General features: G+C 36.5%; 4 protein-coding genes across 4 annotated transcripts; 3 read left to right on the plus strand and 1 right to left on the minus strand.

The window, feature by feature from the left end:
* Nucleotides 1-1,189: 1,189 nt before the first annotated feature.
* On the minus strand, nucleotides 1,190-12,769 carry LOC142551013 (uncharacterized). The gene is made up of 3 exons (XM_075660062.1): nucleotides 12,352-12,769; nucleotides 1,718-1,865; nucleotides 1,190-1,594 (listed from the first exon to the last, which is right to left on the minus strand). Exons 1-3 carry the CDS (start codon nucleotides 12,511-12,513, stop codon nucleotides 1,365-1,367), a joined length of 540 nt encoding a protein of 179 aa, XP_075516177.1. The 5' UTR covers nucleotides 12,514-12,769; the 3' UTR covers nucleotides 1,190-1,364.
* Nucleotides 12,770-13,715: 946 nt separating this feature from the next.
* On the plus strand, nucleotides 13,716-16,446 carry LOC142552026 (UBP1-associated protein 2B-like). The gene is made up of 2 exons (XM_075661599.1): nucleotides 13,716-15,144; nucleotides 16,140-16,446. The coding sequence occupies exon 1, from the start codon at nucleotides 13,813-13,815 to the stop codon at nucleotides 15,142-15,144; it is 1,332 nt and encodes a 443-aa protein (XP_075517714.1). The 5' UTR covers nucleotides 13,716-13,812; the 3' UTR covers nucleotides 16,140-16,446.
* A 592-nt stretch (nucleotides 16,447-17,038) lies between these two features.
* Nucleotides 17,039-18,831, plus strand: LOC142552028 (uncharacterized). Its single transcript, XM_075661602.1, has 2 exons — nucleotides 17,039-17,779; nucleotides 18,514-18,831. Exons 1-2 carry the CDS (start codon nucleotides 17,114-17,116, stop codon nucleotides 18,667-18,669), a joined length of 822 nt encoding a protein of 273 aa, XP_075517717.1. The 5' UTR covers nucleotides 17,039-17,113; the 3' UTR covers nucleotides 18,670-18,831.
* A 941-nt stretch (nucleotides 18,832-19,772) lies between these two features.
* On the plus strand, nucleotides 19,773-21,743 carry LOC142552029 (14 kDa zinc-binding protein-like). The gene is made up of 5 exons (XM_075661603.1): nucleotides 19,773-19,947; nucleotides 20,059-20,116; nucleotides 21,077-21,166; nucleotides 21,309-21,426; nucleotides 21,504-21,743. The coding sequence occupies exons 1-5, from the start codon at nucleotides 19,817-19,819 to the stop codon at nucleotides 21,569-21,571; spliced, it is 465 nt and encodes a 154-aa protein (XP_075517718.1). The 5' UTR covers nucleotides 19,773-19,816; the 3' UTR covers nucleotides 21,572-21,743.
* The last annotated feature ends 45 nt before the right edge of the window (nucleotides 21,744-21,788 follow it).

Below are 21,788 nucleotides of genomic sequence, written 5' to 3' on the forward strand. Positions count from 1 at the left end.
ATGAACCAAATTATTGAACCCATCACTGAACTTGAAGATTTAAAGAACATTGATTGCAGTGAATACATAAATATTTGGGGCGGTGTGCCTTGTGCATGCTTGTGCCTCTGAGCATGCGTTCTGCCGGCGGATATTACTACCTTTTATTGCTATATACCCATGCATGTTTTTGCGTAGAAATTTTATCCTGGTAATGTGGATTAGGGGGAATAAACATATATATAGTATTTCGACAATATATCAACCTATAATCTGTACTATAATATATTTTTAATCGAGTATTATATACCTTATAATATAATTGTAACAAAGTTTATGATGCTTTTCAGTTTTCTCCACATGAATTCGATTTTTGCTACCGAGTTTTTCTTTTCTTTCACCTTAATTCACATCATCAGAGTTTATGCATAACTTCATGTGTAAGGGAAATAATTTTTAGTAAAAAATCATCTTATGTTCGGAAACAAATGAATTTTCGATTTTATATTTAATTTTTTTTTAAAAAAAAATCTGTAATCCGAACAAGATTAAATTAGTTTCTAATTGATGTCTTCATCTCCTTTGAAGAAGCCATACTTCGAAATTTTAATGACTCCACCAAATAAACATCTCACTTTTAACAACTCCAACTCTGGTAGTGCAGGGTGGAATGCTCTAATCTCCTCTGCGCCAAGCCAATTTGGCGAGGAGGATAGTTCTTCGCCAAATTTGGTGCAGAGTTATATATATATATTTTAAAATTTTTATTTATTTATTTTTTTGTTTTTGATTATTATAAATATGTTATTATTTATTTTTAAATATTATAAATGTTATTTAAATAATAACATAATATTTAATTTATTATTTTAATAATTAGATATAAGCATAAAAATTAAAAATATTTAATCAAATAAAATTACAAATATATTTTTAAATAAATTAATATTTTATTGTTTATTTATTTATATTAACTAGAAATATTTAATTAATGTATTGATATGATGATATATAAATAATATAACAGCCAAATACAAATGAAAACTTTAAGGTAACAATACAATTTGTAAAAATAAAAAAGATAACAATTGAAAAAAAAAACGATAATTCAATAAAAATATAAAATATAGAAATTAATATATGTAAAATAAAAATAATATTTCGATAATATTCATTTTGTTGAAAGATTTAAATTAAATAAGTTGGAGTTGGATAATGTGTGTGGTGTAGAAATTATACTATTTTAGTGTAAAACTTGCACAAAAATGGAATTAATGGTTAGTGATGGACTTGTGCACGTGCAGTTGCCTTTTGGCTTTTGCTCGATACTACGTTAGCTACCTTTTTTCCCACATGTTGTTCTATTGGAGTACTTTGAACAAGAACTATGTATACTCCAAATCCATTATATGTTGTTCAGATGCCTCGAGGACTGGAATCTTTATCTTGGGCGGATCAACCTGTGTTCCACGATACTTTTCAGGAGAGAAAACAATGTAAGCATTCCAGTTTCTGTCGAGTTCAAGATAATAGAGACGCTCTTCGGCTGCATACCCGCCCAAAAGTTGGTATGATCTCTCAGATTGATCCATTGTTTCGCAAAATTCATCTGTGCCTGCAAAAAAGTTTCTATGATGAAGTGTACTAAAACACATCTGTATGTACATAAAGGATGGGAAGAAAAACGGATTCAGCAAGGGTGAATGGTAGGGTGAAAATAAAAGTTGAGAAGATATACATGCAGCCTTCTCTAACTGAGTCTGGTAAATGAACTCCAAGACTGCCGAAATCTCTTTCTCAAATTGGTGAAATGGTCCTCTATCAAAGTTCATTTTCCGTAACTTGCATAACCCTTCTCCAAGCTCCATCATTGCCCCTTTGTGGTTCTGTCAAGCAAAGTGTTAGAAATAATTGTGAAAATAGTATCTTATGAAATGAATTTTATTCCTTGATATATTTTCCTTTTTTATCCTTAATATTTTGTCTTTCTGGACATGAGGATAATATCGAAATTGATGATATGATCTCGTATAAATTCAATATGTGATATAAGACTATATTTTGATATGACTCGTAATATCTTTAAGATATGATATCGTAATATCTTTAAGATATTATCCTTGTTTTAAAAAGAGTTTGTTTCCTAATGAAATTGTGTTTCTATGTTAAATAGGACTCAAAGGAGAAGAAACGAAAGTGTGAGAGAGTGACGATACAGAGCAAAAACTTTCGGAGAGACAGAGATGCATTTGTACGAAGAAAAGGTTTTCTGATTGAAGCCATCTCGTGATTGATAACTTGTTGCTGTGAAGTGCTGCCAACATCCGAAGACAACACCTAATCACCGTGTTGATTAGTGTGTGGAGTTTTGAAGATTTTTTTTCACTTCTCAGTTGATGCATCCTATGTATTTTGGTTATACGGTTTGTTAGAGGTTTAGGATGCAATTTGTTGCTCGCCTTAATAAGGGAGTTGTTTTATTCTTTCACTAGTATTGGTTTTTGTAAACTTACAAGTTTTTCTAGTGAATTATTTTGCCCTGAGGCACCGAACAAGTATTTTATACTTGTGCATAATTTACATCTCGTATCTCGTATTATTATCATTATTCCAGCTACGCGTAGGTGTGTTAAAATCATAATTTCCGCTGCATGTTGTCGTGGGTGTTACAACACCTACGCACAACACCTACATTCTGATACACACAACACTCACTTTCAACTCACACATACACTGTGGAAACAGAACTTTCAATTGGTATCAGAGCTTCCACTTGACGCTACTAAGTGAGATCCTGTTTTGTTTTGTTTTCAGAGTGAAAAGAATTATGGAAGGATCAACAAATACTGTTTTTAGGCCTCCCGTGTTGGATGGATCAAACTATGCATTGTGGAAAGTAAAGATGAGGGTTTTTATTAAATCCATTGAAGAAAGAGCTTGGCAACGTGTACTTGATGGTTGGAGTCCACCAAAACTCGAGGATGCTGATGGAGACACACGGCTCAAACCTGAAAGTACATGGACTGTCGATGAAGTGCAAACTTCAAACTTTAATTCCAAGGCTCTCAATGCTATATTTTCATCTAGTTGACACAAGGATGTTTAATTTAATCAGCACTTGTGTATGCGCCAAAGATGCTTGGGAGATACTCCAGAAGCACTGTGAAGGATCCGCAAGTGTGCGTAAAACTAGGCTAAGGATGGTGACATCAAAGTTCGAAAGTTTGAGAATGGAGGACAAGGAGTCTATTCTTGAGTATGACTGCCGGTTGAGACAACTCTCAAATGAATCACATGGCCTAGGAGATCCCATACCAAATGAAAGATTGGTGAACAAGGTTCTAAGATCTCTTCCTGAGAGATTCAATGTCAAAGTTTGCGCTATTGAGGAATCTAAAGACACTTCAACGATCAACTTGGATGAACTAATAAGTTCTCTCAGAACTTTTGAGATGAATCTTGATCTACAAAGGAAGGATAAAGGGAAGACAATAGCCTTTGAAGCCTCAACCGAATCTTATGATGAAATCCTTCAAATATCTAAAGAGGTGGATAAGTCTGATTTAGGTGAAGAATCGATCTCTCTGTTTACTAAGAAATTTGGTGATTACTTGAAGACTATGAGAGAAAAGAAGAAAATTGGACAAAAATCTGAACTGCCCAATAACACCACTTTTGCAAACGCTCAAAAGTTTACTCCTATGAAAGGACAGTTTCGACCAAAAACCGAAGTGCAAATCCAATCTAATGTCAGAAACCTGGACCATATGCCAATGAGTGTGCCAATCGACTTAGGAAAAACAAAGGCATGACTGTCACCCTGAGTGATGAAGAGTCTGATGATGATCAAGGATCAAGTGAATCTGAAAATCACACATCGTTATCTTCTGTGATCAAGGAAAAACGCTCAATGCAAATCAATCCTTTGGGTGTTGCCACAGGTGTTGCAATACCTGGCCGCAACACCTCTTCGAATTCAATATGTCTTAAATCTACAACCCTTGCGGAGGCAAGTCAGTCTGAAACTCAAGAGGTAGATGATGATGAAGTCACTCTAGAAAGTGTGCAGACGATGTACGAAGAATTATATGAAGACTGGATCAAAAGAACTAAAGGAAATGCAATTCTCTCCAAAGAGAATGCTGAGTTAAAGTCACAAATTTCACGACTTGAAGTAATCTTAAGCAAGAAAGATTTGGAATTATGCAAAGTCAAAGAGGAACTTGGAGAAGCAACTCAGATTCTTGCCAAGATGAATTCAAGTTCATCCAAACTTGATTCACTTTTGATGATTGGACAAAATGACAAAGCTGGACTTGGTTATCCGAACAGTCTGTTCGAAATTGGAGAATCTTCCAATACTGAGAGAAAACCAACTGTTTTTGTCAAAGGAAGTGTTGAAACCTCAAATGCTACACAAACTGAAAAAGGTGCTCCATCTAAAAGGCAAATATCTACCAAGAAGTCCAAATCCAGAAAACGCCACTTTATCTGCCACTATTGTTTTAGACCTGGTCATATCAAACCCTACTGCTTTAAACTGAGAGATGATTACAAGAGAAGGGAATCAGAACAGGTGTTGCCACAGGTGTTGTATAACACCCGACGCAACACTGTCAACAGAAAACCGACGGTAAAAAGGGTTTGGGTACCAAAGGCTAAGATTCAATGTTCGTTATTTATACTTCATTAAAGACTAACATTGCAGGAATATGGTACTTTGACAGTGGCTGTTCGCGCCACATGACAGGTTCTAAAGACCATTTGATTGACTATGTGAACTGAGGAGTGGTCATGTGACATATGGTGGTGGTGCTAAAGGAAGAATTGCTGGCAAAGGAACCTTGAATGTTGATGGACTGCCTAATCTACACAATGTGCTTTATGTCGAAGGGCTTAACTCAAACTTAATAAGCATAAGTCAACTTTGTGATGACGGTTTGCATGTTAAGTTTGATAAAGACAATTGTGAAGTGTTTGATAATTCTAATACTCGTATTTTGACAGGTACAAGATCTGCTGATAATTGCTATCAACTTGGAGAAGACTTAGTATGCAATCATTCAAAGGTGAGTGAACTTAAACTTGTGGCATCAAAAATTGGGACATGCAAACTTCAAGACATTAAAGAATCTTGGTAAGTACGATGCTGTGAGAGGTATGCCTAATTTATCCTCTGGAATTCCGTATGTTTGTGGTGCATGTCAAAAGGGTAAGCAAACACGTGTTCCCCATCAAGTGTTGCAACACTTTGGGACAACACGGTGTCTTGAACTCTTGCACATGGATCTTATGGGTCCAATGGAAGTGGAAAGTCTTGGAGGTAAGAAGTATTCATGCGTTTGTGTGGATGATTTCTCTCGCTTTACTTGGGTAAGATTTCTTAGAGAAAAATCCGATACATTTGATGTTTTCAAGAAATTACATGCTAAGATTACTAATCTACATAATCTGAGGGTTGGTAAGATAAGGACTGACCATGGTAAAGAATTTGAAAACTCATTCTTTATATCATTTTGTGAAAAGAGAGGGATAACTCATGAATTTTCGGCCCCTAAGACTCCTCAACAAAATGGAATAGCCGAAAGGAAGAATAGGACACTGCAAGAAATGGCTAGGGTCATGTTAAGTTCAAAGAATATTTCAAAGAGATTTTGGGCCGAGGCCTTGAACACAGCATGTCATATTTCAAATCGTGTGTACTTAAGGAGTGGTTCTACTATGACATCCTATGAAATCATCATGGGAAAGAGGCCGAACCTTAAGTATTTTCATGTCTTTGGGTGTGTATGTTATAGTTTTGAATGACCGAGACCATCTTGCAAAGTTTGACTCTAAAAGTGACAAATGTTTATTCGTTGGTTATTCATCTAATAGTCGTGGCCTATCGCGTGTATAATCTGAGAACAAGAACGACTATGGAGTCTATTAACGTTGTTTTTGATGATCTTGCAGATCTAACGGGAAAAATCAATCGAGGATGATATTGATGGGCTGCTGAACGAAAGTGAGACACTGCCTAACACAGATGTTGCACCCGGTGTTGTAACACCGGAGACAACACCTACACTGGCAGAATCAAATGATGAACTAGGAAAGTATACTGAGAATGATGACAGTGTAACCAATGAAGAGATTGATATTCCCAGCAAGGTTCAGAAAAATCATCCATCATCTCAGATCATTGGAGAAACATTCGGAGGAATGCAAACGAGAAGAAAGGAGAAGGTAGACTATCGCAAAATGATGGGACTAGTTTGCATGACTTCCGTATACTCTCAAGTAAGTCACTCTTGTTTTGTTTCACTCATAGAACCCAAAAATATAAATGAAGCCTTAAAAGATGAATTTTGGGTTGATGCAATGCATGAGGAACTTGAACAATTTGTTAGGAATGATGTATGGGATTTGGTTCCCAGACCCGATAATGTGAATGTTATTGGAACCAAATGGATCTTTAAAAACAAAACTGATGAATCTGGAATTGTTGTGAGAAATAAAGCTAGGCTAGTGGCTCAAGGGTATACTCAAATTGAAGGAATTGATTTTGATGAAACGTTTGCCCCTGTTGCCCGGATTGAATCGGTTAGACTTTTACTTGCTATTGCATGTTACATGGACATAAAATTATATCAAATGGATGTGAAAAGTGCCTTTTTGAATGGCATCTTGAAAGAAGAAGCCTATGTAAGCCAACCTAAAGGATTTGAAGATCCACACCACCCGAACCATGTCTACAAGTTGAAAAAAGCACTCTATGGACTTAAACAAGCTCCAAGAGCATGGTATGGAAGGCTTACTGAATATCTGCTTGACTTAGGCTTCAAAAGAGGTGAGGTTGATAAAACCCTTTTTATTCTAAAATCGAAGCTTGATATTCTTGTGTGACAAATTTATGTGGATGACATCATTTTTGGTGCTTCTTCTCAAAAGCATGTTGATGAATTTGTTAAATGCATGTCTATCACATTTGAAATGAGCATGGTAGGAGAATTAAGTTTCTTTCTTGGATTGCAAATTAAACAAATGCATGATGGTATCTTTCTATGTCAATCCAAGTATGCCAAGAATTTGGTGAAGAAATTCTCTACTGAGAACACTAAGCACATGAAAACACCAATGGGGTCGACTGAAAAATTGTCCAAAGACGATGTTGCGGCAGGTGTTGACAACACCCAGTATCGCAGCATCATAGGCAGTCTTCTTTACTTAAGTGCAAGTCGTCCCGACATCATGTTTAGTGTTTGTTTGTGTGCTAGGTACCAGGCTGATCCTAAAGTCACTCATCTAAAAGCTGTCAAAAGAATTTTGAGATATATAGCCGGGACAGTTAACTTAGGTTTGTGGTACACCAAAGAAATAAACACAAATCTAGTGGGGTTTAGTGATGCTGACTGGGCTGGAAATCTAGATGATAGGAAGAGTACCACTGGAGGATGTTTTTATCTAGGTAACAATTTGGTGTCATGGTATAGTAAAAAGCAAAATTGTGTATCTCTGTCAACTGCTGAATCTGAATATGTTGCAGCTGCTAGCTGTTGTTCACAACTTTTGTGGATGAATCAAATGATTAAAGACTATGGTTTCAACAGTGACACCTTAATTGTATACTGTGACAATTCAAGTGCAATTGATATTTCAAAAAATCCAGTACAACACTCTCGAACGAAACACATAGACATTAGACATCATTTTATTCGAGATTTGGTTGATAAGGGTACAATTCGAATGGAATTTGTTAGAAATGAGAACCAACTGGCTGATATTTTTACAAAACCATTGGATTTTGAGAGATTTTCCAATCTTAGGAAGTCTCTCAGCTTGTGTGCACAATGATCACTCACGGATGTTGTCCTCGGTGTTACAACACCTGTGGACAACACCCAGCATGCATGTGCATTTTATTTTTAGGATGCTAGACATATTGCATACATCCTGCTTTGTGTGAAGCCTGTACAAGTGTAGGATACTGAATGGCGTGCTCTCAGTTGTGAATCAAACTTCCATCAATATTCTCCAAAGAATGGTGTGTGCTCAATCTAAGTCATAAAGCTGTTGAGGATGATCGTGTACCACATGATCTTGTCCAATGTAGATAATGACTTAGAAAATTCTTGAGCAATATGGTGAAAAATAGAAAAGAGAATAAAATAGAACAAAAAAATGTCTAGAAGAAAATGGAAAAAGCTACCTAGAGGAGTCCAATGAAGACCGTTCTTCTAGTGTGGGAGCTACCACTTCTAAGTCAAAATACAGATGGAAAAAGCTACCTAGAGGAGTCCTATGAAGACCGTTCTTCTAGAGTGGGAGCTACCATGTCTGAATTAAAAATGTTCAAGAAAGTTTGAGTCCAACTTGTGAGTGTTGCCAAGAGGTGTTGCCAACACCTAAGTACAGACTGATCACAGTTTGATCACATGCGTGTGCATTTCATTTTTGACCATACTTTAGGCATAAATTTAAGTCATTCATACTGCTGTTATGTGAATTCATCATGACCAGTGGGCTATCAGTTTTTAATTCATGAAATACGAAGAAAACCCTAACCGACTTAATTTTGAAATTTCTTGATTTCTAACTGTTTGTGGGGTTAATTCGACGTGGTGTTTTATCCTGCCTGATTTCTTGAAATAATGATGGCACTGTTTCAGAAAGTTACCGTTGGTTGAGAGTAAAAATTGAGTTGAAAAGGTGCTAAAGTTGCGGCTCAACAGAATGTTACCGTTGGAGAGGTGTGCTTAAATATTTAGGGATAAATAAGGAACAACTTTACGGCTTACTATTTTCCCTCATATTCTAAAATCTCTCCTACCCTAACTATTTGTTTTCTTTTTCGCGCAAAAGTATCTGTGTTCTTCGTAAATTTATGTCTTCTTCGAACTTCCCTACTTTGCTATTCTCTATTTCGCAGATGGCTGGCTTTGATCCTCAAGACATTAGGAGTGAAATGGCTGCGAGCATGGGCGACAAATCACCTGACACAACACCCACAGCCGCAACCGATGTTGTGGGCATGGAAATTGTGGGTGTACCAGAAGAACCAATCCCGCTGGAAATGATCGCTCCTGGTGAACCTGGGAACGAAATCAATGTCGAGAATCCCCCAAATTTTGAGGCCGTGAATAGAGCCTTTCCCCCTGCTCCTATGCGCCGTTAGTCAAAGAGACAAGCAGGGTTCGATCATGACTTTGTCCCTACCAAGAAACCAAGGGCATCCACCGTCCCATTTATTCTGGACCCTGATTTCTCATCTGGAGACGACTCCAATGATGATGATTTTGAGTTGGTGGCTCGCCCCAAACCAACTGTTGCTGCTAAGGAATCTGGTTCTACTTCTGGTAGTCAAAAGCCAAACCCATTCACGGATTCTCATGAAGCTGCAGAAGAACAATCTCCTGGTGAACCTGAAGATGATGAACAATCTTTGGCAGAGTTTCTTGCTCAGCTCAAAGAAGATAAGGCCGCCCGAAAACAAATGGCTAAGGAGAATGAACCTGACTCAGAAATGATGAAGGAATTCGAGCAAAACCGGCCTGGTGCCTCTGATGACTCCTCCTCATCGTCTGTATCTGACTTTGAATCTGAGGAACAAGGTGATGATGCATCTGAGGACATTGACTCTGAATCTAGCGAGTCTTCTGAAGATGATGCTACTGATGTTGCTGCCGGTGTTGAGGTGGATATTGACAACACCGAGCACAACATTGACTCTGCTGACTATGATTTAAGTAAGTCTTTTTCCCCCAAATTTTATTCTGAGGATGCCTTGGCATTATGGCCGCTGTTTGTTCAGAAAGAGCTGATTGAGGAGAAAAATATTGATGTTAATGCATATGGGAAATACAATTTGATTGAGTTTCTCAAGAACCGAAGGTTGCTATCCACAGTCACTACTGTTATGCCCTACTGTCGCCGTGTAGTGTTAGAATTCTACTGCAATCTCCTGGGCAGTGTTGGAGATGAGAAATCGGTGAAGTATGGGAGAGTGTTTGTTCGTGATCGTATCTACAAGTTCTCACCTTCTGTGATCAATGCATTCTACAACACTCAGGATATTGAGGAAGTTGAAGAGGATCTGGACATAAATGCTGTAACCTCTGTGCCCACTGGAGGCCTGATCAAAGTATTCCCTGATTATCCCAAGAAGTTGAGTGCTGCTAACCTCACTTCTTTTTTCTCCGTGCTGCACAAGACATCAATCTGGAATTGGACATCGTCAACCAATTCTACTACTGTGACTAGATCTCAGGCCCTGGTGTTGTTTGCTATTGATACTGAAAGGGCCTTTAACTTTGGAAATCTGGTGTTCAGGACAGCATTGCAATATGCTGAAGGAGACTTCAAGAAAACAAAGCTGCCCTACCCTTCACTGATTTATGGAATCTTGGAATCTCAAGGTTTCATTAAGGATATTGATGAAGATCATTGCCCTGTCAAAGATCCTCTGAAGATTTCTCCTGCTTATTTCAAAGGCAACAGAAAGATCGATCTGCCTTGGCTGCATTCAAATGTTGCTCCGGATGTTGGCAACACTGATGATACAACATCTGAACATGTGCCTGAGACAGCTGAACAGCCACCTACAGATGTTCCTCCTACTGGTTATGTCACACTGTCTATCTCCTACATTCAAGCTCAGATTGCCTATGGTCGACAACAGATTGAAAATGCCAAGAAAACCATTGAACATTATGAAAATCAAGTGGCTGACTATGAGCTTCTGCTGGGTGAAAGTGTCCATTCTGGACAAAAAGGGGGAGTAGATATGTAGATACAGATACAGCTGGAACCAGTGGAGCAAAAATGGCTGATGATGATGGCAGTAATGAAGCATAATGAGATTTTGAGTTTTTTTTTCTCTCTTGATGGTTTTGGTCTCTCTTGATGGTTTTAGTATTTTAGTTGTTCTTTTATTCTCTCTGATCTTTGTCCCTCCTGATTAATGAACTATTTCGGTGTTATGATCTGAATGTTGCAACATCTAACATACAACACCTGTGTGAACTGTATTTTTCATCAGGGGAAGGCTTAACGGTAGAATTCAGGGGGAGTCAACTAAAGTTGGCTGAGTCACTGATTTGCTAACTCAGGGGGAGCTGAGATGTACAACCATTTTTGGGTTGTTTTGTCCAGAAAGGCAAAAAGGGGGAGATTGAAAGGAATTTTATTCCTTGATATATTTTCCTTTTTTATCCTTAATATTTTGCCTTTCTAGACATGAGGATAATCTCGAAATTGATGATATGATCTCGTATAAACTCAATATGTGATATAATACTATATTTTGATATGACTCGTAATATCTTTAAGATATGATATCATAATATCTTTAAGATATGATATCATAATATCTTTAAGATATTATCCTTGTTTTAAAAAGAGTTTGTTTCCTAATGAAATTGTGTTTCTATGTTAAATAGGACTCAAAGGAGAAGAAACGAAAGTGTGAGAGAGTGACGATACAGAGCAAAAACTTTCGGAGAGACAGAGATGCATTTGTACGAAGAAAAGGTTTTCTGATTGAAGCCATCTCGTGATTGATAACTTGTTGTTGTGAAGTGCTGCCAACATCCGAAGACAACACCTAATCACCGTGTTGATTAGTTTGTGGAGTTTTGAAGATTTTTTTTCACTTCTCAGTTGATGCATCCTATGTATTTTGGTTATACGGTTTGTTAGAGGTTTAGGATGCAATTTGTTACTCGCCTTAATAAGGAAGTTGTTTTATTCTTTCACTAGTATTGGTTTTTGTAAACTTACAAGTTTTTCTAGTGAATTATTTTGCCCTGAGGCACCGAACAAGTATTTTATACTTGTGCATAATTTACATCTCGTATCTCGTATTATTATCATTATTCCAGCTACGTGTAGGTGTGTTAAAATCATAATTTCCGCTGCATGTTGTCGTGGGTGTTACAACACCTACGCACAACACCTACATTCTGATACACACAACACTCACTCTCAACTCACACATACACTGTGGAAACAGAACTTTCATCTTACGTGGAGTCAATACATTACTTGAACACTCTAAATAGGGCTTTTATTTCTTTGTTTACTAATTTCGATCGTTTTCTATCTACGCAGCTCCAGTTCTGCATTTCTTTCTTCACCGGAATTCATTTGTTCTGCTAATAGAAAGGCACGTCTAAATGAATTGAATTTGCTTGCAAGTCTCAGTGAGAGTAAGGGACTCAAAAATCCTGCTGATAAATTATTGACTATGAGACATTCACGTACAAGAGGAAAAGCTTCATTTACCCAAGAATACACCAGGACAAGAATCATCTTCCCAAGAGACGACTCGATACACAATAAATCAGGGAGTTCATCATGTTTCCGTGACTATTACATAATGAAAGAAGTGACCTGGTTGACGAGGTGATGAAAGCCAACTGCACATTGTAGAATGCCATGAACAAGAGTTCGTGTGGGCTCTTGGGAATTATTCCACAAGTCTTCAAGAACATCATGGCATTTGTAGTAGTCCCTCTTATTGAATAGCGAAACCGCATCATCGAAACTACGCATTTCCTCGCCGTCTTCTTGAAAGAATCCACCCCGAGTGGTGATTCGATACGAATTTACAGAAAATTTTAAAAAGTTTTGGGAGTGAATGATAAGTAATAACAAGGGAAGGTATTGGTGTTTGCGTTAAGAACCGTTGCCAATTTGTTTGGTGATAGACGAGTTGTTGCTTGTAAGATTGAATTTGGTAGAGTAGCCATTGAGAATGGCTATTTGCTGAATGTGTGCACGCAAGCTTGCCTAAATTTTGCTTTTGGTATGGAGTTTTTGTGGTTCAGGCTTCATTTTCCAAACAAAATATTTAGTCCAATTTAATATAAACAAAATATTCATAAAATTTAATAGTGGTACACTGGTGTTCAAACTTTGTTTTATATCAAAAAAACTGGAATCCAAGAAACAGAAACCGAATTGAACCGAAAAGTAAATTTTTTATTGTATATACAAATGTTAAAACAAAATTTTATATTGTTGGATTTCGAATTATATATGTTAAAATCAAGTTAACCGAAAAACAAAAGTTTAATTAGATTGATATTCTAGTTTAGATAAATTTATGACATGATATTTAGTAAAATTAAGCGTATTTATTTTAGTTTATTATTATTTGTTTGATTCATTTAAATTTTATATTTAAACATTTTTTCAAAACTTTTTTTATATATGTTTTATTTAAGAATTAAAATAATTTTTCAAACTGAAATAATCAAACCATTTACTAAAAAATATCGAGTCGAATTGAATCGAAGTAAGAGGTTTGTATATGAGATTATGTATCTCTAAAACCTAATGCCAAAATAAATTTGTGCAACACCGAATCCAATAGACTGATGAACACTTTAGACAAAAATTTGTGTGAGACGATCTCACGGATCGTATTTTGTGAGACGCATCTTTTATTTAGGTCAACCATTAAAAAGTATTACTTTTTATGCTAAGAGTATTACTTTTTATTGTAAATATCGGTAGATTTGACCCGTTTAAAAGATAAAAATTCGTGAGATCGTTTCACAAGAAACCTACTCAACCATTTATATTTATATGTAATTTGATGTACTTACTTTTAAGATAAATCAAATCAATTATTAATTACCTCCAAATAACTTTATCTGCTGGGAAAAAATAATAATAATAATAAATAAACTTTATCTCATCGTAAAAAAAAGTTGTTAAATTATATATATAATACATATTTCAATCTTTTATAAACTAAATTAAACATTCCGAGAGTCTCGGATTTTAGATTCTTAAACCCTAACCGGCGCTCTGTGCACTGAAAGAGAACTTCGACAAATTCTTTCTATGGCAAAGAAACGTAAAGCCCGATCCTCGCTACAAACCCATGAAAAAAAATCCAAGGTAATTCGTGAAGAAGAAGAGGAGGAGGAGGAATCCTCCGACGAAGAAGAAGAAGAAGAAGAGGAAGAAGAATCCTCGTCGGAAGAAGAAGAATCAGAATCTGAATCTGAAGAAGACGATGATGAGGAAGAGGAAGACGATATCTCCTCATCTGAAGACGAAGAAAACGACGAAGCATCGAAAAGATCAACTGTTCGTGAGCTACTAGAACCTTTTGGAAAAGACCAAATCATAGACCTGCTTAAAGAGGCGGGCTCTAAGGACGCCTCGCTTCTTGCCAAAATCATCGAAATGGCGGATTCTGATCCGACCCACCGGAATTTATTCATTCATGGGATTGGATATGACGCCACCTCGGAGCAGCTCGTCCAGGCCTTCAAACCATTTGGAGAAATAGAGGAGAGCAAGTTGATTGTTGATAAGAATACTGGTCGCGCTAAGGGCTACGCATTCGTGTTGTTCAAGACGAGGGCTGCTGCCAAAAAGGCTCTGAAAGTCCCACAGAAGAAGATTGGAAGCAGAAACGTTTCCTGCCAACTTGCAGCTGTTGGCTCGACTAATCCTGCAATTCAGGCATCAGAAGTGGGGAAATTGAAGATTTATGTTGGAAATGTGGGACCTACCGTGACACCTGACAAGCTGAAGGCCTTCTTTCGGAGGTATGGGGAAATTGAGGACGGACCTATGGGGACGGATCCGGCCACCAATCTGTTCAAAGGCTTTGCTGTTATTACTTACAAGTCTTCCGAGGGGTACAAGAAGGCTTTGGAGGAGCCGATTAAAGTTTTTGAGAATTGCCAATTGCATTGCAAGAAGTTTGTGGAAAATCTTACTTATAAAAACAACGTGGCTCTGCAAAGTACCCTAAGTAATGCCAATGCTCCCGTTAGTGATCTTAGGTATGGTGGTTTAGGAATGAATGCAGGGATTTTGGGTGCTAACTTGACCCCAGCTGGGTATTTGATGTCGCAAAATCCTGGGATTGGGTTGGCAGATAATGCAATGCTGGCCGCGGGATATAATGCGGCTGGTTTAATGACATCTGGATTGAGTTCATCTTTTGGTGGGATGGGTTCGAATTATGGAATGAATAGCATGAGTCCAAGTGTGATGGGGCGCTATGGATCACAAACGCCTTTTAATGGAATGGTGCCCCCCCAGAGTGCTCAAACAGGACATTCGAATGTAGGGACATCTACAACGGCTGCAGCGGATGGGAGACATCCAGGAAATGCTGGAAAGGAACCCGCAATAACTTCTTATTTCCGCCGCTAGGTAAGATGTTTACAACCGGGGAGATGAAATTACTTGCAAGTGTTTGTTGGTACTTGTTTTCTGGTGTGTTACTGTGTTTGTTTAATTAGTACCGGTATCATTCTTGTATCGGTTACTTCACTCTGTACTATATCTTTTTGCTTCATTTGGTAAGCCACAGGTCAGTGGCTTAATCTGTTTATGTCCGCGTTGTTTTACACCATATTGTCGAGGTTCATAATAAAATTGTTGTGGTTGGGAATATATGAACAGCGAGGTTTTCTTTTGGATTGATTCTGTGAAAGAAAGTTCAAAGCTCAAAGTTTTGCAGTTTAAGCTCTACCAAATGTAAAATAACTTGAGGATAGAAGTTTGAAAAAAGTACCGGGTGTTCTCTTATATTGTACCCTAGTCCTGTTAATAGATAGTATTTGAATTGGTTTACATGTGGTTACAAACAATCCTCATGAAGCATAGACCAATACAGATTAGTTGCTGGCCCTCACCCGGGCTTGACATGTTAGATTGTCATTTTGCTTGAAGCGACTTGTACCATTTCATTATCTTCATTCTGATGATGCCAGTTTATTTATTTAGGCATCTGTCATGGGGCTTTGGGGTACTTTTTGGTTCCTCCAATTTTCCCTCAACAAAATAGTGAAATGCATGATTATTCTCGATACTGACTATGGCACTGGATTGGTGTACGAACTGGTGTAAATAATCATTTTCGGTCAACCTTTAAACATGTAAAAGCAAGCTATTATATTCAATGCTGGAATGTTGAGCATATCAGGTTTGATCGATTTTTTTTTCATCCCAAATATAGATCATCCTTGGTGAAGAATCTATACAGCTTGATCTTGTTCTTTTGATCATTACCTAAAGGATTTACAGTTGTCTCTATCTCTCCTGGCTTCAGTTTACTTATTCTGCTGTTATCTATGTTCGTAGCTGCCTGGATCTTGTTCATCTAATAGTACATTGAGGATTTATGCTAGTTTCTTTTATGGCAGGTTTGTTTTCTTGTTCGGCTGTGAGTTACATTGGAACTCAATGTGATGTCTATGATGTCGAACCCAGTCCAGCTTCACGCTTTCTTGTCTGACCCCAGGACAGCTTAACATATGAACCTGAGCTTCGTGCACTATAAGCACCACAATTCTTACTCGGGTTCTCGGTTTCTTGGCGCCTCGGAATGAGCTTATGTCATTTGATTTTACTTTGGGTCTTCTCGGTTGTGATTAACTTTTGTTTTATCTCGTGTATACGATTAAGTTATTTAAGTTGGCTATGACAGAGCGCACGGATTATTTATCTTTAGATTTCGTGTTAAACTATTATTGGCTTTTTATTAGTTCTTAAGATTGTCTAAAAAAATCCTTGGGCGAAATTTTATCTCGTGTTGTCATTTATCCATGTATAATCTTCTCACTCAAGATAAACACTGTCTGCCTCTATTTGTTTTGGTTTTTAAAATTTTGGTCGATAATTTTTGAAATGTTTATATGCTTCAAATGTTGATTAATAATTTTTATTGATTGTAAATCTGCAAACAAACTATGTGTATATTTGAAAAGAAATTCTTAAAATTTTCTAGTTTTCAAGTCTCAAGTTATGTTCTTTTTGTTATATTGTTATGCTTTCTTTTTCTTTATATTTTTAATTTTCTTTTTAAATAAGAGCATCATATTATATTTTGTTTTTTTAATTAAATAATAAAATAAATCAATTAACAAAATTTAAAACAGTAACAATAAATAATAATAATAATAATAATTTTTAAAATATGAAAAAAAAAATTATAAATCAGATCGTATTACTTTTCTCACTGGACCTGAAATCATTCCACTGGCCTTAAATATAATTTAAACCCAAAAATCAAAGCCCCTTGCATAATTTTTTTGGGTCGATATAAGGCCTGGTAAGTACGACCTTAGGGTTTACTCCATTCCACACGCAGGCATTTTCTCTTTTCGTAGCATACATCATGGCTGACAGAGGTGCGGCAGACCGCGGCGGCTTTGGGCGTGGATTTGGCGGCCGTGGACGTGGCGGGGATAGGGGAGGTCGCGGACGTGGAGGCCGTCGTCCCCGTCGCGAAACAGAGGAGGAGAAGTGGGTACCGGTTACGAAGCTAGGACGCCTGGTGAAAGATGGGAAGATTAAGTCCTTGGAGCAGATCTATCTGCATTCGCTTCCAATCAAGGAGTACCAAATCATTGATACTCTGGTTGGACCCTCTCTGAAAGATGAGGTGATGAAAATCATGCCAGTTCAAAAACAAACCCGGGCTGGTCAGAGGACCAGGTTCAAGGCGTTCGTGGTGGTCGGAGATGGTAACGGGCACGTCGGGTTGGGGGTGAAGTGCTCGAAAGAGGTTGCTACAGCTATACGTGGAGCCATAATATTGGCGAAGCTATCTGTTATCCCAGTAAGGAGGGGTTACTGGGGAAACAAAATTGGTAAGCCACATACTGTGCCGTGTAAGGTTACTGGGAAATGTGGGTCTGTTACTGTGCGTATGGTCCCTGCACCGCGTGGGGCTGGAATTGTTGCAGCTCGGGTGCCGAAGAAGGTGCTGCAGTTTGCGGGTATTGAGGATGTATTCGCTTCCTCTCGTGGATCCACTAAGACCCTCGGAAACTTTGTCAAGGTTCAAAATTTATTCTAGCTGTATCTAGTTTGTCTACCTTCGTTATATTATTCTTTACCTTTGCAGTCTAATCGAATATCTGATGAAATGACATTTGCGATCTCAACTATGGTTTTTACATGAAGAATATATCATCATGTTGCAATAAATATCTTGTTTTATGTCTGTTCATTTATGGTTTATACGTTGCTTTTATGAATGTGTATAAAATTAGGTGTTCCATGGCTTTTATAATAGGTTGATTTCTTAACTGTGTTGGGCTTTTGAAAACCATAGCATGTGCTGAAGAATATCTTTGAATTCCGTTTACCTGCCTGCCATGGACCATTATGTGGATCATGTTTTAAGCTGTGTTGTTTGTCAGCTAAAATTGTATTTGCAGGACATACTGGTGGTTATATGGTGGTTATTTTCGTGCATTCTCATATGCTTTATAGTTTCCATCCTGTGGTTGCCTAGGATCATTTTAGATATTTCCCGGTACCGGATATATGCCATGTGTGCTACTGCTTTTCGAAATGGCTTGTACACATCTGTCTGTGCGCAGATAGGGCAGTGGATGAGAGTTGCGTCTTACCAAGGATAAATTAGCACTTGCAACTAGACCACAATGTGCTGGATACGATAATCTCTTGGAAATGTTTACTAATGTTCGCGTGTAATTTATGTATATTGTAACCTCAATATGCATTAGATGATTTGGTTTTTTAACTCATTGATTCAAACCTTTGCAGGCTACTTTTGACTGTCTGCTGAAGACATATGGGTTTTTAACTCCAGATTTTTGGAGGGAGACTAGATTCACGAAATCACCTTTCCAAGAGTACACTGATTTATTGGCAAAGCCCACCTCCAAGATTGTCCATCTTGTAGAGGATGCAGAGGCCTAAGCTTTTGAAGGACTGATTCGGATTTGATTTTTCGTTTAGATTTGTTTGCTTTCTAGTGTCCGAGATATGAACTTTTTGCCTTTGGTGAAATTTACTTGTTATTTTATATAAAATGACGGATATTCAGATTTGCGGTGGAATGTTATTCGTGTTTCTTTTCAACGGAGTAATGCAGTTGGATGTAATTTCAGTGTAATGTCAGTCATTTAACACATCTTTTTCGTGTTAAAACATGGAAACGTTACTGGTGAATATCGCTAATAATTTTTTTAATAACAATATCATAAATTAATTGGATAAAGTATGAATAATGATATACAAAAAGGATAATCGAATTTTTGGAAAAAATATTAAAATGGATTTTATATTTAAAAATGTAATAAAATTTATTAATTTATTCAATTTAGTTTTCTTATATAAAAATAAATGAACTAAATTGAATCTATATGACTTATTTAAAATGACAATAATGATTGATGATAAAATACATAAAAAAATGGCCAAATTAATAACATTTACAATATTAAATAATAATTAGCAAAATCGTGATGTAAACAATTTCAATTAAAAATAAATGAATATAAAAATCAATTAAATTTAAAATTTTATTTTTATTTTTAAAAAAGACTGAAATCAGTATTTTCAATTTTGATTTCGGTTATTTTTATTTAAAAATTGGAATTTTTATAAAAGAAAATAGGTTAAGCTGAGTAAACATTAGCTTCAATTTTTATATCCCTTTTATAAGATTTTTATCTTAAAAAATCTTATTTTTAATAATTTTTTTAGAAGATTTTAGTTAATTTGATAATAATCTATTTGATTGATTTTAATTTTGAATTAAACCGATTTTTTTGTCTAATTGAAATTTTGTTAATTCCTAATTTGGTTATATTATCATTTATTAACAGTATTTTTAATTTTAAATTTTTAGTATTGTTAGGTTTTGTATTTAAATAATGAAATATAATAATATTCATCGAAATAAAATTTATAAGAAGAAGAAGGGAACGGTGCTTCAATTTTGTATTTTATATTTTAAAAAAATTGATAATTGTTATGTTGTCGTTTTTTTTAGAGTTAAATAATTTAAAAACCTAAAGTTAAATAATTCACACGATTAAAATATAAGGGCACATCGACTGTCATGAGCCAGCAGGAAAACCCAAGCAGCCTCCGACTGCAAATCCTCACTTGTCATTTGGCAGCATCTTCACGAAACATGGCTTCCGAGAAAGAGGCTGCTCTTGCGGCTGTACCCTCCGATTCTCGTACCATGTCCTTATCCAACTTCTTCTCCCTTTTCGTATAAATCTATGTCACATATATATGTATTTACCATGGGTTCAGATTTGTTTCCTATACCTTTTTTTGTGTGTTAAAATGCAGATTTGACAAGATTATTAACAAAGAAATACCAGCGAAGGTCGTATTTGAGGATGACAAGGTCGGTCTTTGTTAAATATCCTTTCTTAGTGAAATTCATGTCTGACTTTTACTTTTTTTATTTTATGTTCTTGGCTCTTTATAATAATGGGTTATTTGAGCTATGTGATAAATGGATTTAGTTGTAGTTTCTCGATGATCAAGTGACTTTCTTGAAATTAATACTGCAATGATATCAGGAACATCAGTACTCCATGTTGATAAAATATGTTCTTAGTTGAATTATTGGTTTTTGAAAAGTTTTTAACTTCCCGTGGGCTCATCAGTCATCAGCTTATCGTCATTTATATATACTTGGTCTAAACTCTGAATTATTGTTCTTGTTATCCAACAATAATTAGCTAGCATGGATGGCCAAAGTTTTATTGACAAATAGTGTTTGGCCGAGCCTTGCCTTCTTTTCAAGTAAAAATATTTAAGATGAGCTATGTGGTAAATTTTCAGAAATGATTTGAAATGGCATTTGGATGTGAATTTGAGAAGATTATTCGAGAATAATTGTTGGGCGAGGAGCGATAATTCTTCTTATTGTCTATCAATGTGGCTCAACTATTGAAACTTTTTATATGATTTAAAAGATTTGTGTCGTATCGACGTCATCGGGTATAACTTGTGATTGTAGCAGTAGACAGTTGGTCGCACAATAACAAATAATGATGGTAATATGAAACTTTTTCCTTTTTGAGAAACAGAAGGAACAAGGTGAGATTGTGTGGTAATTTAGTCCTAAACAGTTGATTTCAAATGTGTAGTAATATGATTAAAGATTTTGAAACAAACATCAGCTCCATAAGAACACCTGCCTCATAGTTAAATAATAACATATGTAGCGTATCTCAATAATCCCCATCTTATAATTTTTGCTTCCTGGTATATAAGTATTTCTGTGCCGCTATACCACCATTCCGAGAGCTCTAATTTTATGTTCTGCGTTCTTAAAGATTTCCAATTTTCTTTGCAGGTTCTTGCTCTCAGGGACATAGCTCCCCAAGCTCCCACACACATACTGCTTATTCCTAAAGTAAGGGACGGCTTAACAGGGATTTCCAAGGTATTTTCTGCTACTGCCTTTGTATGATTATGTCTGTCACATGGATTGGAATAAAATGTATTTGACTCAGAAACCTGAAATTTGCCCTTCTGAGGCTTTAATATTGTGGCTTGTTTACTGTTTTGGTTTATATGTTCCATAGGCTGAGAAGAAACATTGTGAGATTCTTGGCCGTCTTCTATACACTGCAAAGCTTGTTGCTAAACAAGAAGGGCTTGATGATGGATTCAGGCTCGTGATCAACGATGGCCCGAACGGATGTATGATTCGTTTATTGGTTTTCTGTTCATTCAATGGTCTACCCATCGGTAATCTTGAATTTGTCATCGTTTTGCAGGTCAATCTGTGTATCACCTTCACATCCACCTAATTGGGGGGCGTCAAATGAATTGGCCACCCGGCTAAGACACCATGATCAATATGATGTAACCTCTAAATGTCTGACTCTCAGCTGTACTTGATTGAAGTCTGTATGTTTGGAACTTAAATAATTCATCAAGTTTAACTGGTTCAAATGTTGTTCATTAAAGCTGTCCATGTTATTTGTGTTGTTGAAGGTGGTTTTACTTGCCCGTAACTTTTATCTATTACTAGGCTACACGAACCGTGATACATATAACAA

This window comes from Primulina tabacum, chromosome 7, assembly GCF_025594145.1.
Source record: "Primulina tabacum isolate GXHZ01 chromosome 7, ASM2559414v2, whole genome shotgun sequence".
Lineage (NCBI taxonomy): Eukaryota > Viridiplantae > Streptophyta > Magnoliopsida > Lamiales > Gesneriaceae > Primulina > Primulina tabacum.